The sequence below is a fragment of the Bison bison genome, unplaced genomic scaffold, assembly GCF_000754665.1.
Source record: "Bison bison bison isolate TAMUID 2011002044 unplaced genomic scaffold, Bison_UMD1.0 scf7180017864309, whole genome shotgun sequence".
Lineage (NCBI taxonomy): Eukaryota > Metazoa > Chordata > Mammalia > Artiodactyla > Bovidae > Bison > Bison bison.
Window position 1 is genome coordinate 5,568,679 of NW_011494881.1, and position 16,052 is coordinate 5,584,730.

Here is a 16,052-nt window from a genome sequence, read left to right on the forward strand (position 1 = left end):
GAAGATACGGCATTAGAGCTGGACATTGAAGAGAGGCTGGTTATGCTGGGTGCGGCTAGGTGGTGCTCTGGATGGAGAAAACAGCCTGACCCAGGCACAGAGGGAGAGCACAGGGTGTGGTGACTGGCAGTGCCCCTTGGGGTAGAGGGTGCAGATTTTAGCAACATGCCAGAGCTGGGCCAGTGTCTGTTGCCTGTTCTCTGATGGTGAGTTGGGAGCTAGGAGAAAGCTGACTTTGATCAACTCTGTTCTTCCTCCCAGCCCTAGTGGGACTGGGGATCTGAGGATCATGACTCTCAGCTGCCTTTTCTGAAATAAAAAAAGAATGAGTCCCTGGTGCTGGTGACGGTATGGGGAAACGCCCTTTCTTAATTGTTGGAGGGAGTGCGATTTAGTGCACCCTTTTTGGAGAACAGTTTGTCAACACCTATAAAAATATGAAAATCTCTTACTTCACATATGTATGTAGACATGGAAATAAGGATATTCATTGTGGTTTCATTCATTAATGCAAAGGTTTAAAACAAACTAAATGTACATCGCCATTGTTGTTCAGTCTCTAAGTTGTGTCCAGCTCTTTGTGATTTTATGGATTGCAACACTCCAGGCTCCTCTGTCCTCCACTCTCTCCTGGAGTTTGCTCAGATGCATGTCCATTGAGTCAGTGATGCGGTCTAACTATCTCTTCCTCTGCTGCCGCTTCTCCTTCTATCTTCAGTCTTTCCCAGCATGGAGGTCTTTTCCAGAGTCAGCTCTTTGCATCAGGTGGCCGAAGTATAGGAGCTTCAGCATCAGTCCTTTCAGTGAATATTCAGGATTGATTTCCTTTAGGATTGACTGGTCTGATTTTCTTGCTTTCCAAGGGACTCTCAAGAGTCTTTTCCAGCACCGCAATTCGAAAGCATCAGTTCTTCAGCACTCAGTCTTCTTTATGGTCCAACTCTCATATCCATACATGATTCCTGGGAAAACCATAGCTTTGACTATATGGACCTTTGTTGGCAAAGTGATGTCTCTTCTTTTTAATATGCTGTCTAGGTTGGTCATCGGAGAAGGCAGTGACACCCCACTCCAGTACTCTTGCCTGGAAAATCCCATGGACGGAGGAGCCTGGTAAGCTGCAGTCCATGGGGTCGCTAAGAGTCGGGCACGACTGAGCGACTTCGCTTTGACTTTTCACTTTCATGCATTGGAGAACGGAATGGCAACCCACTCCAGTGTTCTTGCCTGGAGAATCCCAGGGACGGGGGAGCCTGGTGGGCTGCAGTCTATGGGGTCGCACACGACTGAAGCGACTTAGCAGCAGTAGTAGCAGCAGGTTGGTCATAGCTTTTCTTCCAAGGAGCAAGTGTCTTTTAATTTCATGGCTGCAGTCATCCTCTGCAGTGATTTTGGAGCCTAAGAAAATAAAATCTGCCACTGTTTTCACTTTTTCCCCTTCTGTTTGCCATGAAGTGATGGGACTGGATCTTGGTGTTTTTTTTTTTTTTCTTAGTTATTTGAATGTTGAGTTTCAAGCCAGCTTTTTCACTCTCCTCTTTGACCCTCAGGAAGCTTTTTAGTTCCTTTTCACTTTCTGCCATTAGAGTGGTATCATCTGCATATCTGAGGTTGTGACTGTTTCTCCCAGCAATCTTGATTCCAGCCTGTGATTCATTCAGCCCAGAATTTCACATGATGTACTCTGAATATAAGTTAAATAAGCAGGGTGACAGTATACAGCCTTGTACTCCTTTGAACCAGTGTTTGTACTCCTATATCTGAACCAGTCAGCTGTCCCATGTCTAGTCCTAACTTCTGCTTCTTGAACACATACAGGTTTCTTAGGAGACAGGTAAGGTGGTTTGATACTCCTGTCTCTTTAAGAATTTTCCAGTTTGTTGTGATCCACACAGTTAAAGGCTTTAGCATAGTTAATGAAGCAGAAGTAGATGTTTTTCTGGAACTTCCTTGTTTTCTCCATGATCCAACAAATGTTGCCAATTTGATCTCTAGTTCTTCTGCCTTTTCTAAACCCAACTTGTATATCTGAAAGTTCTTGATTCACGTAATGCTGAAGCTGCGCTGGAATAACCTTTTGATTTTGAGCATAACCTTGCTAGCATGTGAAATGAGCACAATTGTATGGTAGTTTGAATATTCTTTGGCCTTGCCCTTTCTTTGGGATTGGGATGAAAACTGACCTTTTCCAGTCCCGTGGCTACTGCCAAGTTTTCCAAATTTGTTGACATATTGAGTACAGCACTTTCACAGCATCTTCTTTTAGGAAATAGCTCAGTTGGAATTCCATCACCTCTAGTAACTTTGTTCATAGTAATGCTTCCTTAAGTAATGGCCCACTTCAGACTCCAGGATGTCTGGCTCTAGGTGAGTGACCACACCATTGTGGTTATCTGGGTCATTAAGAGATTTTTTGTATAGGTCTGTGTGTTCTTGCCACCTCTTCTTAATCTCTTCTGCTTCTGTTAGATCCTTACCATTTACTTCTTTCCTTTATCATGACCATCCTTGCATGAAATGTTCCCTTGATATCTCCAATTTTCTTGAAGAGATCTCTGTAGTCTTTCCCATTCTATTGTTTTCCTCTATTTCTTTGCATTGTTCATTTAAGAAGGCCTTCTCCATTTGGGTATATCTTTCCCCTTCTCTCTTGCCTTCTGCTTCTTTTCTTTCCTCAGCTATTGTAAAGCCTCCTCAGACAACCTCTTTGCCTTCTTGCATTTCTTTTTCTTTGGGATGGTTTTGGTCACTGCCTCCTGTACAGTGTTATGAACCTCCATCCATAGTTCTTTAGGCACTCTGTCTGCAAGATCTAATCCCTTGAATCTGTTCATCACCTCCACTCTATAATCATAAGTGATTTGATTTAGGTCATACCTGAATGACCTAGTGGTTTCCCCTACTTTGTTCAATTTAAGCCTGAATTTTTCAATAAGGAGCTCATGGTCACAGTCTTGTTTTTGCTGACTGTATAGAGTTTCTCCATCTTTGGCTCCAAAGAACATAATCTGATTTCGTTATTGACCATCTGGTGATGCCCACCAGAGTCGTGCAGAGTCGTCTCTAAAGTTGTTAGAAAAGAGTATTTGTTATGCCCAGCATGTCCGTCAGCAGGGGTTAATTATGGTCCCTTCATATAGAACCCTCTGCAGCTGCTAAAAATAGCAAGGCAGTTCTGTGTGTACTGCGCTAGAACAGCCTTCAGGATACGTTTCATGTGAAGCAGCTAGGAATGGATAGCATGAATAGCCCTTAGATTTTTTTTTAAGAGGAGAGACCCATGTGCTATGTCCTTACGTGTACCTGCGGTACTTCAGGAATTGTTGGTTGCCTCTGGAAAGGTGTGGGCTTGAGTGGAGGGGAGACTCCCTTCCTGCTCAGCACCCTCCTGTGCACTTGTGTCCCATGCCCGTGTGTAACTTCCAAAAAGGACAGAATAAAATATAGTTCCTGCTGGATGATTTTTTTCTGAAGTATAGGTTGAGGGTACTCGGGATACCAGGCCTCCCATGGAGGATGCTGGGCCGCCTGCCATGCCACCATGGGGGTCTCAGGCTATGCCCCTCCCAGACCTGCCTGGCTCACCTGCCTCCCCCTATCCTGGACCCTGGTTCACGCAGTGGGAACTCTGGGGAGGACACAACAGAATGGCCACCAGGTGGGCTTTTCCCTCTTTCTGGGGTCCCCGTAAGTGTCCTCCCATCCCAGCAGCCTCCCCAGCCAGCGGCCTGGCCTGGATGGTGTGGACTCTGAAGCATGGCGGTCTGTGACCGACCATGGCTTTTCCATCAGTGGCCCTAATGGTGTGTCTGCAGGTGCCTCCTCGCATGCACAAACATCTCTGTGTGTAGTGGTGGTGAATAATCCCCAAATTGTCTTTGATTTCTGCAGTGTATTTCTGTATTTCTATTCAAAGTTGAGTGCGTCTGATTTTATGGGAATTCATAACAGTTCAAACGACATCGTGGCACCCTGCAGTGAAAATCTCTCCTTCCTGAGAAGCTGAAATGCTGCTCAGATGTCCCCTCCTGCCCTTTCCCTCCCTCTGCTCGGCTCCTTCTTGTCCCCTTGCTTGCGGGGACGGAAAGTGCCTCTCCGTGCACTGAGCGCATGCTCTGCCCCTGTGTCTCCTGACTGGGCTGCTGTGGGGAGCGGTGGGAGAAGGGGACAGGAAGCTCCCACCCAGGAGCTGAGCCGAGAGTGGGCGGGTTTCTGGGAAGAGGGGAGAGGACTTTGCTCCACACCAAGCAGAGGCAGGCTTTCCAGTCTGTCCAAGAAGCCAGGCTGCCTGGGCTTCATCTCAGGTTTGGTTCAGAGGCTTTTGGTGAAACCCCTGCAGGTTGGGAGTAATCTGGAATCCTCCCACCCGGGGGAAGGGGGGATGGGAAGGAGGGACCCTCCAGGGTTGGGCCAGGGGCCCCACTGGGTGATGGGACATCCCCTGCAGCAGTTCACAGAGTTTGCATGTGTGTGAGAGTGAATGAAATACATTAGGGCACTCGTTTTACTTTTAAATTTTTAGTGTCCTCCTGCTCCACCCCAGCCCCCTACTCTGGGAAAGAAGAGCCCTCAGAATAGGCCCAAGCTTCAGACCTGGGCCTGGTCTCCAAAACCTCAGCTTTAGCCCACTCTTCTGCTTTTGGGTCTCCATGGGCGGAGCAGGCGGAGTCCTCTTGATGATGGGCCTCCTTAGGCCTCCTCTCCGCAGTGCAGCATGGGGCTGAAGGCCGAGAGGCAGGGCATCTGAGCTGGGACCTTCTGCCCTGGAGGGAGGGAACTCCCGTCCCTAGAAGGGTCTGAGCAGCTGCTGAGGGGTGTGGTTAACCTGAAGACCATAGAGGACCCACCCAGCTCTAAGGGTCTCCCCTGGCATTCAGAGGACTGCGGGCCTGGGGTGGAGGGGTTGGGGCAGGGCTCAGCGGAGCATAGGAAGAAGCTTCCTAATCAGAGTGTTTTGGTAGGGTGGACACAAGTTAGGGCTCTGATTGTCAAAACATTGAGTATGTATTATCGAAAATGAGGAAAATGAAAATTGTAAATGGAAGAATATAAAATCAGTCATAATCTTACAAGTCAGCTAAAACCACTGTTTCACATGACTGTCCTGTATATGCATCCAACACAGACACACGTGCACACATGTTCGAAGCCATACAGAATCCTGTGTGCTTTCTGTGGACATCCCACCACTGAACCAGTCCCCGAGGGTGTCTGGGCTGTGCCACTGTCATAAATAACACAGCCATGGACATTCTGTGGCTGAGTGTCTGTGCTCAGCCATGATGGTTTCCTCAGCTAAAGTTCTGGACTTGTTGGGCCACGAGGGCAGACGCGTCTTTAGGCTCTGCACACAGATTCCAAGTATTCCTTTGATCTCAGCCGAGCTGCCTCAGCTCAAAGGTATGGGGCACAGAGATCTTGTCCCTCTGGTGGCTTCAAGTGCTGGTGACACCCACGTCTGCATCTGTAGCCCCGCCTGGGGCCTGAGCTCCAGTTGAGGGTGTCCTCCTGCCTGTCTCGCATTGCTGCCTTGTGGTCACTGGCCATTCCAGACTCACTGCGTCCCAGCCTGAGCTTCAAATCTTGCTCCCTGGTCGGTCCCAGCAGCAGCTTTCCCCTGCCCTGGGCCAGAACCCTTGGCTCAGCTCTTTCTGGCACAGCTCTATCCACTCCAGCAGGAAACCCCCTGAGTTCTACTTTGAAAATGTCCCCATCTGCCAGATCTCAGACACCCTGCCTGAGTCCCTGTCGGAGCCCCTGTCCCCTGCAGCCTGTGTCACTGTGATAGCCTCTACACCTGTCTGCCTGTATCTGCCCTTACCCCTCATAGTGAGTCCTCAGCTCCACAGCCAGTGTGCTCTTTAACCCCTGAGTCGTTCTTATCCCTCTTGGCTGTCTGAAGACCACGACTCCCAGTTGACTTATGTCCCTGGTGTACAAGGTGCCCACGGTGGGCCCATCGCCCCCTGCCCTCATCTCTTGTGATTTTCCCCACAGTACACCCCGCTAGCTATACTGGCCTCCCCACTGATCCTCAGGGGTGCTAGCGCATCTTGCCTCGGGGCCTTTGCACAGGTTGTTGTGTCTGCCCAGAAGGCATTTTACCCAGGTAGCGTGGCTTGCTCTCCTGTTTCTTCAAGCATGTGTTCATACATTATCTTCAGTGGTACTCAGACCTCTCGCCCCCCTGCTTTCCTCTTTCCTTGGCGTGTATCAGCCCCAGCACGCTGTAGAACTTGCTCACCGATGCTGTTTGTGCTGGTCTCCCAGGGAGGATGCCAGCTCCCTCTTGGCCAGGTCTTCAGTTTGTATGGCAGTGTTTTGCACCATGCTCATGCCTGGTCCACAGCAGGTAATGTTGGGGTAGACATTGCCTTGTGGCCACTCTTGGCTTGGAAGCTTTTCCCTGCAGCTCACAAGCTCTCTCAGGTGTACATGAGGCTTTGATTTGATTTTGGGGGTTCATTCCTCTGTGGGGCAGTTCCCTGGATGTTGTAACTGTGCCACCTGCCAGACCCTCCCTTGCTGGCCCTCAGCCCAGGCCTCTATGAGTAGCAGGACTTTGTGGGCTGAAGTCAGGACAAGATGAAGGCCAGGGTGGGCAGGGGTGCTGCCTTGAATCTGGGACAGTTTTTTGTCCACTCCCTCCAGGGACAAAGGTGTTAACTTCTCAGGGATGAGGGTGCAGGGGAGGGGACTTGGTCAACCCTGGTGGTTCATGCATTCTCTTCTTGGTACGGGTTCCAGAGCAATGTCTGTCAGATACCAACAACACAGAAGGACAGAGGAAACAGGATCCTGCTCACCAGCCCTAGCTGTGCCTCCTCTTCCTGGCACATGCACTTGGCCTTGCTGCTGGCTCCTGTAAACTGTGGCTGTGGACCATGGCTTGACTTCCTGGCCTCTGAGTACATGCAGGATCCTGCCCAAGGCCTTCCCACCAGGCCCTCACCCTGGGCCTGCCCTGGGACACATGTCTGAGCTCAGCAAGGGTTGGGGCTGAGGCTAGGAGACCTTGGGCTTGACCACATACTAGCTGTGTGACCTCAAGCTTTACCTCTCTGAGCCCCAGAATGCAGAACACACTGTACGCCACAGTGGCTGGCACATTATAGGCACTCAGTAGATGCTGACATTCTGCCTCCTGAACTCTGTGCAGCTCACGTCTCAGCTCTTTGGGAAGGCTCGAGAGCTCTCTGTTCACATGGCCTCGGACAGCGACAGGCGCTATTGCTTATTTGGTACCTCACCCACATTTGCAGCCCATCTCATGGCTCCTTAATCCTCCCACAGTGCCTGGTACTGGGCTTGGCATGAAAAAAGATGCTGGAAATCGGCAGCCTGAGGGCTTTGGATCTTCTTGGCAGTGGGTATGTTTCAGAGATTTTGGAAAGCTTCCTGCCAGAGTGGATTTTAGGGCAGACAGCTCTAACCCTGCTCTTACCTCTGGGGCAGGTCTCTGGCACCTATCCCAGGCAAGACAAGAAGCCCAGCACAGAAGGGTGTGTGTCTGGGTTTCCTGGTCCAGCAGGGACACGTGAGGGTTGCTGGGAGCTCAGGGTGGCACAGCCTCCCAGGGTGGAGGAGGCCATGTAGCTCTGCTGGAGGGTAGGGCAGAGGGCCAGGAGGCTGGGGAACAGCTGTTGCATAGGGTGGAACGAGGTCAGGCTCTCCCAGGGGACCCATGCCACTCACTGCAGCCTCAGCACTGAGGAAATGCTGGCAGGCAAAGGCAGCATCCATTGTGACACCTGACCTGGAGGTGGGGGCCCAGGTGCTGCTTCTCACAGCCACGAACCTCTGTTCTCTGCTTTCCTCCTCGTGGCCAAAGGAACCAAAGGAAGAGTAAGACCTGGGATCTCTGGGAAAACCCAGTGGCGGGATGGACCCACGTTGTCCTGGCTACTCTGCTTTACCCTTTGAAGCCTGTGCTCCCCGACATAGTGTTCGTGCCACCTGGCCCCGAGGTGAGGAGGGAGAGTCAGGATGCAGCTCAGGTTGTCCCGGTGTTTGGATACTCGCGAGGTGGCCTCTGCCAATCCTGCCGAGTGAGAACATTATCTGGTTGCCATTGACCGACAGAAGGGGGACACTGAGGCAGTGTGAGTGCCTCTGAAGGGGAGACAGATGTTTAAGGAGAGAGGATGGGGCAGGGTGCCTGCCCAGCAGCGCCAGAGCCTAAGCCAGCATGCGGAAAGGGAGTTGCGTTACACACGCCTGTGTGCTGTGCGCACGCACTCACCTCTTTGTGTCACATTCATCCTGTGTCTGTTGTATTGTGTGTATTGTCCTCCTTGAGGGAGGGGCCACGGCTTCCTCTTTTATAGATTAGGAAACAGAGTGGACGGGGTGGGGGTGGGCAGCATGTCTGTGTGAGTGTGTGCATGTGTGTGTGTGTGCACGCTAAGTCGCTTTAGTCATATCTGACTCTTTGTGACCCTATGGACTGTAGCCCGCCAGGCTCCTTTGTCCATGGGGATTCTCTATGTAAGAATACTGGAGTGGGTTGCCATGCCCTCCTGCAGGGGAACTTCCCAACCCAGGGATTGAACCTGTGTCTCTTATTTCTCCTGCATTGGCAGGTGGGTTCTTTACCATTACCACCTGGGAATTCCAGCAAAGTGTGATGAAAATAGTGTGAGACTCAGGTCCAATCCTAGGTAACCTCTCTGAGCCTTAATTTCCTCATCTGTAAAATGGGGACTATAATATCTACATTTTAGAGACATTTGGGAGGACTGAATAAAGTCATACCTGTGAAAATCCCAGTAAGTGTTCATTCATTTTCTTCCTTCCTTCCTTCCACTGTGAACTTCCTGCAACACCCAGCAGAACGTGTGCACTCCCAGCTATTTGTGGATGATCTTCTTAGCAGATGTTGTTTAATTCTCATAACAGCTGGTTTCCAAAGGCAGAGAGCTGGAGATCTGTTTTTAAAAGACACTCACTCACTGTGAGATGTCAGATTGTCACTTAATTGCTCTGTGCCTCGGTTTCTCCACTTGTAAATCAGGGATAATGCTAGCAGTGCTGGCTAGCTTCTTCTCAGGATATGATAGGCTAACACAAGATAACAGATGGAAAGTGGTTTGAACATTTAGAAAAAGGCATCGTGTTCAACCTTGTTGGCAGTTAGGGAAATGCAAATTAAAGCAACAAGGCCATACCATTTTTCATGCATCCGATTGGCAGCCATTTAAAAGAGGGATGACTTCCAGGTGGGCACAGAGGCCCTCTCCTACACTGCTGGAGAGAGTGGGAATTGCCACAGCCTTTCAGAAGGTAATATGACAATGTCTAAGAGAAGTTTACATACGTGCCCTGTGTTGTATTTAATTGGCCCATTAATGCTACTGTTGGAGAACCAAGATTAAGAGCAAAGTCCCAACCCAGTTACGTGTGGAGAGATGTCCACTGTGATGTTGCCTGTGTGGCAGGAACCTGGAAATACCCAGATGCCCAACGATAGGGCTGTTTGTCTCCATGACAAAACATCCAGACCATGAGCTCTTACCCGGCTCTGAAAATGGAGGAGGTGGGTATGGCAGTGTCGACCTGGAGAGTTATGTGTGAATTATCGTGACACGAGAAAAGTGAATTTCTTTTGTGTAGAGGGTGTCTCTGTCATCCTAAAGAGAAACAGCAGCCACATCACTGGCGTATGTCTGTAGTACGAATGGATCTGCCTGGGTTGGGAGAAAGGCCTTGCAGGATGCATACCAGGCCCAAGCTGCCTGCTCTGGCCATCAGATGGGTCATGTTTGGCTCATAATATGGAATTATTTGCCAACATGTAAAAATTGAATTCATAGTAAAAGCCAAATTTCCAGCTTTTCATTGAGAAAACTCAGAAGCTCGGGCACACTGGGCCCACATTCCCTCTTGGCTGAAACGCATCAGCAGCGGTTGCTTTTGTACAGAGCTCGTGGCCTCTGAATGGCCGTCTTCCCCACCACTGGGTCTCCTCATTTCTGTGCCCTGCCTGGCCCCTGGGATAGGCTCTTGACCCTTGAAAACACAAAGGGGTGGCAATATAGGGCTATGATGGGGGCATTTGTCTTTTATGATGTGAAAACATCTTAGAATCTTTTCTTTCCCACATTTCTGTTTCATACCTGATAATTAGAACATCTTAAGTACAGTATTCCAGGGAAACACAGGGTACCATGGGCCACTGTGTGTGGTGTGGGGCAGGCTCCATCCTGCACTCAGCAAGAGGCTGGGAGAGGGAGCTGACTCCACGTCCGGAACCAAGGGACTGTACTCTGGGCCCTTTCTGAAGCCCCCAGCCCAGATCTTGCAGAGATGTAGAAGTCTCTCCACAAAACCCTTTTCTTCAGCTCCCCCAGCCTCCCCAGGGCTTTCCTGATCATGTATTGATGAGGGAGGGGACATATCACCTTGGGTCCAGATGCTGACCTCACCACTCACTGGTTGAGGGTCTCTGAGCAAATTGTTAACAGCTCTCAGCCTCCAGACCCTTACGAACTGGGAAGTGTAATGCCTCCCAGGCGAGGGGCGTAGTAAGTGCTGCCTGAAGGAGGGTGTGTGGACCCTTGGCTAGACCGTGGCGATGGGGAAGTGAATGGGCTTGACTTGAGACACGGAGGTGAGACTGCACTAACAGACTGTTCAGTGGGAGGCAGGGACTCCCAGCTGAGGAGTGCAGGCCTCTCTTGGTGTCACTGCTGGGCTCCAAGGAGGCCTGCAGGCAAAAGAAGGAACCAGAGAACCATGGCCCTGCTGTCATGGGGCTGGGCTTGAAGGGTGGGGTGAAGCCCCACATCTGAAGGCTTAGAGATGGGAGCCCGCCTTGCTGAGCTTCTGGCTGATGGATCCCAAATCTCTCTAGAGCTTAGCTAGACAGAAAAATCCAGATCCAACTTCCCACAAACTTGCTGGGGGCAAGTTACCTCCCTTCTCTGTGCCTCTTTGGACACTGTGGCCTGGTGCTTCCTTCATAGCCAAGGTTATGAGATGATATACAGATATAAAAACAGGAAAGGACGTGTTTGTTGGCCACTTTGGCTGGGGGGGTGGTCGGAGCGGCGGGTCTGCCAAGCACACTGAGATACCCGCCTTCCCGCTCAGCACCTGGGTCCTAAGTCTGTCCCTCCCTTACCAGGTTCCATCACTCTTGAGGGATGCTATCCTAGAGTGGCGGGCAGCAGCCCTTTCCTCCACCCATGGAGCCTAGTGTATGTCACAGACCTGTCCCTGAGCCCCCGAGTTCTGCCCACAGCCATGCAACCCGCCCCCATGAGGGCAAAGAGGAGGCTGTTGCCCCTGCCCTCATCTCCGTCACTCTCAGGCCGCTGTGCTATACCCAGCATTGACGATGACAAAACCACAGGCTGCAGACCCTCTCTTCTTCCCCATGTCCTCTCCCCGCCCCCGACCCCCATTTGCCTCAATTCCCTCTCCTCCTGTCTCAGACCCAATTCTCCTGGGAGCAGCGGGGGTGGGCAGTGCTGGAGGCGCTTGAAGAGCAGGGCAGCTCCAACAGGCAGCTCCTAACCCTCTCCCCCTTTTGTCCTCAGGAGCCATGAGGTGCCACGTAGCCTCCAGCTGCCTCGTGGTCTGGCTTTCTGTGCTGATCTCTGGATGCTGGGGTAAGTCCAACCCTCTGCCTTCTCCCCCCACAGCAGGTATGGGTGGCTGGACTAGACGACATGTGGTTGGGGTTTGTGCTCTGGGACTCCAGAGACCAGCCTTGCTGTGTGTGAGACTGGGCACGCACATCCCTCTCTGGGCCTCAGTTGCTTCTGTAGGATTCACAGGGCTGAAAATACCAGCCATCTCCAGGGCCTGGGACCCAGGAGAGAAGGGGAGGAGCCTTGAGAAATACTTGTGCTCTAAGGGAGGCATCTGTGACGATGAACTGTCCTTCTTCTGGGATGCGGGGACAGGCCCTGGCTCTCTTCAGTTCCATGGTTGTCTTCTGAGCACCTACTGTGGATCTCCTGTTTGTCCAACTGTGGGGGTATGGAAGAAATGACATTCTCGGGAGTCAAGTCTCATCGGGGAGAAAGACACGGGTGGAACTGCTATGAGCAGAATAAAGTGGTAATAAAGGCTACATAGAGCTCCAGAGAAGCCCATCAGAAGAAAAGCTCCATTGAGCCTGTGGGCACAGGAGAGCCCGACAGAAGGGAGATGTTTCATCTGGGTCCTGAAGACTGAGAAGTTGTTTAAGAGGGAGGGACGGGGGGCATCCTGGAGGAGGGAACAACCTGAGCAAGGGTGTGGCTGCCAGGAGTCTCTCCTCCCTGCAGGGAGGACCAGCCCTCCTTCCCCTGGCCCTGCAGCAGCCAGGTCAGTGCCAGCTCTAGTGCCCACGGAGGAGGCCAGGGAAGGCCTGGGCATTTGCCTTCTCCTGGACAGCGAGAGAAAAGCAGCTCTGGTCTGCAGGAAGGAAGGCCAGCAGGCACAGCTGGCTGGGTGTCCCCCAGGGCCAGGGCGCCCTCAGGGAAGAGCTATGGGAACGGCGTGCCAGGCGACACAGGCAAGCACATTCCTGAGGGGGGCCGGCTCCTTCTCCCACTCCAGGGAGCCGGGAGCCTCTGGAGGAGGCCAGAGCTTCATGCTTGGTGGGTTGCTGCTGGCGTCCTGCTGCCCAAGAGTCCCATGAAAGTTGCTGGTCCTGGCTTCCAGGCTGGGAGTGCTCTCTGCTGGAATGCCCCTGCAGTGGGGAGCTCACTCCCCCCAAGGCAGCCCAGGATGACAACACAGCCTCAGAGACTCTTGGGGCAGATCTGGAAGTGGTCTCAGACCCTCTCTCCACTCCTGGCCCACTTCACAAAGGGGAAAACTGGTGCCTGCAGAAGCAGCTGGCCCAGGGTCGTACAGAGCAGGGCCCAACTGGGTCTCCATCCAGATCTCTGTCCTCCCCTGGGGCTTTGGTCAAAAAATCCAGGCCCCTGCCCCTCTCTGCCCCATTCACAGAGACCTCAGTGAGGGGCCCAAGAGACCAGCTCTGACCCTCTGGCTTTGCTGGACGATGTCCTCAGCCTCCTCAGGGACTCTGTGATCTTGACATTCATGCCCTCCCCACCCCATTAAAAAGAAATATACATGTAAAAGTAAAGCAAGTGCTAAGAGCTCGGCCGCCTTCCTGGAAGAGGTGGCAGTCTCCCCTTGGGCTCTCTAAGTTGGAGATGGATCCTGAGCGCGCGCAAGGCAGCAGCGAGCAGTCGGACTGCTGCATTCCAGCCCCGCTTCTCCAAGGGGTTCTCCTGGGCAGGTTTCTTAGCTTCTCCATGTTTCAGCTTCCTTCTCTCTAAACTAGGAAGCACAATAGGACTCTGCTTCTTACATTGTCAGAATGACTAGATGAGTTAATATGTATATCAAGCACTTAGAATAGTGCCTAGCACATACTAAGTGCTAAAATAAGTGTTCAGTTCAGTTGCTCAGTCACGTCCAACTCTTTGCGACCCCGTGGACTACAGCGTACCAGGCTTCTTTGTCCATCACCAATTCCCAGAGCTTACTCAAACTCATGTCCATCGAGTCGGTGATGCCATCCAACCATCTCATCCTTAAGTGTTAGCTCTTTTATTATTATCTGCATCTCTCTCTAAGAGGAGAAAAATGGGGTGTGGAAAACAGAGGAGTTGAGGCCTTTCCCTAGGCCACCCAGCCATTCTCTAGCCTGGCTGTGAGCTAGCCTGCTTTGCATGTGTGTGTATGTATGTATTTATGTGTCTATGTCATTGCTGGCACAGTCCCCTTTCCTGGGCCCTGTGGGGGGCAGCCAGTGTGGTTCCTCTGGCACCATGGGGCCATGTAGCCCCAGCTGATCTCTCCTCCCGTTCCTGGCAGTCAGTGATAGGTCAGGCCTAGGGACAGACTCCCCCTCGATGTCATATCTCTTTGTCAGCCTGTCCTCTCTGCCGAAGATTTCTACACCCCCTCCCAGCATCCCTCCTGCATCCTTGTGCTCCCTGGCATTTCTCACTGTGGGCCTGTGGGCTTATTGGGAAGGCAGGAGGTGAAGGCCTGAGGAGACCTGCCCTGACCCTTGTCTAGCCTGGGCAGTGAGCCTCCTGCCGGATCCCACAGGCACCGGGTGTGAGGGATGTGATGGTGGAGCCCCCAGACTTCGCCATGTCAGGCCCCTTACTGCTGCGCTCCCCTGGGCCACCCTGCAGTCACCGTAACAGTGATGGGGTGCACGGGATACCTTGACAGGGAGTTGTAGGGTGGGAGGGCAGTGAGGGCTTTTTGTCCTTATCTTGAGGCTGGGCAATGGTGGCCAGAGAGGTAGAGCGATTTGCCCAGGTCACGCAGCAGCAAGTGGCAGGGCTTACCAGGCCTCACTCCCGGTTGCTGCTCCGTGCTCCTTGTCCTGCGCACCTTCTAGTCTTGAGTTTGGGGGTGGGACATAGGGCTGTACCCCGTGTGGACCTCAGTGAGAAGCTTGGTACCTTCAGAGGCCTGGGGAGGCGGACTTGGGCTGAAGTCGGGCCTTCCTGGTCCCAGTCCAGGCTCTGCCACTCTCGGTGTTCTTCAAGCTGTAAGAATTCCCTGTCCCATCCCACAGCTCTGAGTGAGGTTGTGCTTCCTGGCCTGCTGGACACCTGATCCTTCCCACACTGAGTGTCTTGACCGCTCCACTCTTCCACCTTCCCAGCTTTGCTTCCTTCTCAAATCTTTCCCTTCCTCGCCTTTGTGGGGAAGGCCTGTCGTCCAGGACCTGCAGCCCAAATTCGCCTTCTCCCTTCTCCCCTCAGGCCTGTGATGGTTTAAAGCTTGAATCTTGTTTGTGTGTTTGAAACATTTAAAGCTGGTGGACTCACATCTACTTTGTAGGGAAGGATCAGTGCGAGTGGGCCCGGAATGTGCGGAGAAGGCGTCCAGGGCTGAGTGAACAGTAGATGCCAGAGCAGGGAATGAGCTGTGTGGGGCAGAGACAGAGGGGTGCATCATGGTTGCAGGCAACTGGACTCCCCTTCCTCTCAGAAGTCACCACGGTCCCCTCCCCTTGCCGCACTCACTCACATTCCCACTTGGCCAGAGGCCTTGAGGCTCCTGAGGCGGGAGGACACAGCCTCCGTGCTTTAAAAGTGTCTTTAAGTGAACAAGTGACCTGTGGGCCCTCCCCTTTCGCACTTCTCCCAGGACCCTTCCAGCCCCCACTGGCAGCCCAAGGCCACTGGGCTTCCTGGGGTAGCAGCCTGTTCCCAGAGCTCAGTCGTGCTCGGTGTATGGCAGGCGACACACGTCCCCCAGGCTCTGCCCAGCTGCCCGTGCAGGACTCTCAGTGGCTGATTATTGGCAGGTTGTGTGAAACAATACTTGAAAAAGAATGATGCTGCTGCGGGTGATGTTTTTCCCGGCTGATTTCCCTCTCCCACCAGCCTGAGCCCACCCTCGATTCTCTGGGCACCCTGAGCCTTCTCCCCTGGCTCAGCCGCTTTCCGTCAGGGAGCTCGAGGCCCCCAGCAGGGATCCATCCCCCTCTGGCTGCATGGGAAGCACTGCCATTAATTTTTGTTGCTGTTCAGTCGCCGAGTCGTGTCTGACTCTTTGCGACCCCGTGAACATGCATGCCAGGCTCTTGTGTCCTCTACTGTCTCCCAGAGTTTGCTCAAATTCATGTCCATTGAGTCAGCGATGATGTCTAACCATCTTGGTGTTAATTATAGCTACCACTTATCGAGTGCTTGCTGTGTTCGAGAGCATGGTGCTAAGCGCTTTATGTATGTAATCTCATTTAATCCCCAGCACAGCAAAGAAGTTAAGTCTTGTTGTTATCGCTGTTTTACACCTGAGTAAACTGAGGTTCGGGAAGGTCGCATGACTAGAAAGAGGTGCGGGGAAGTTCCAAACAAAAGTGCAGCTCTTGACCACTGGCCTGTTTCTGAGGCTGTTGTGTATGTGAGGAGCCCCAGATTCCTCATACGAGAGGGTATAAGGGTGTGGATGAAATGCAGTGGTCAGGGAGGGCTTCTTAGAAGAAGAGACATCTAAGACAAAAACTTCAAGAATGACTAGGAATTTGGCAAGAGAAGGCAGAAGGGCCAGCAGTCCAGGCCAGGAGGGGAGAA

General features: G+C 52.3%; 1 protein-coding gene across 1 annotated transcript in view; it reads left to right on the top strand.

Annotated features, from left to right (window-relative positions):
- The first annotated feature begins 1,082 nt into the window (after positions 1–1,082).
- The window catches only part of CDH23 (cadherin-related 23), a 409,549-nt gene continuing 394,579 nt past the window's right edge, over positions 1,083–16,052 (top strand). Inside the window, exons 1-2 of the mRNA XM_010852241.1 lie at positions 1,083–1,113; positions 11,541–11,612. Of these exons, the coding sequence (XP_010850543.1) occupies positions 11,546–11,612 (67 nt within the window). The 5' untranslated portion in view covers positions 1,083–1,113; positions 11,541–11,545. The remainder of the gene's footprint in view (positions 1,114–11,540; positions 11,613–16,052) is intronic.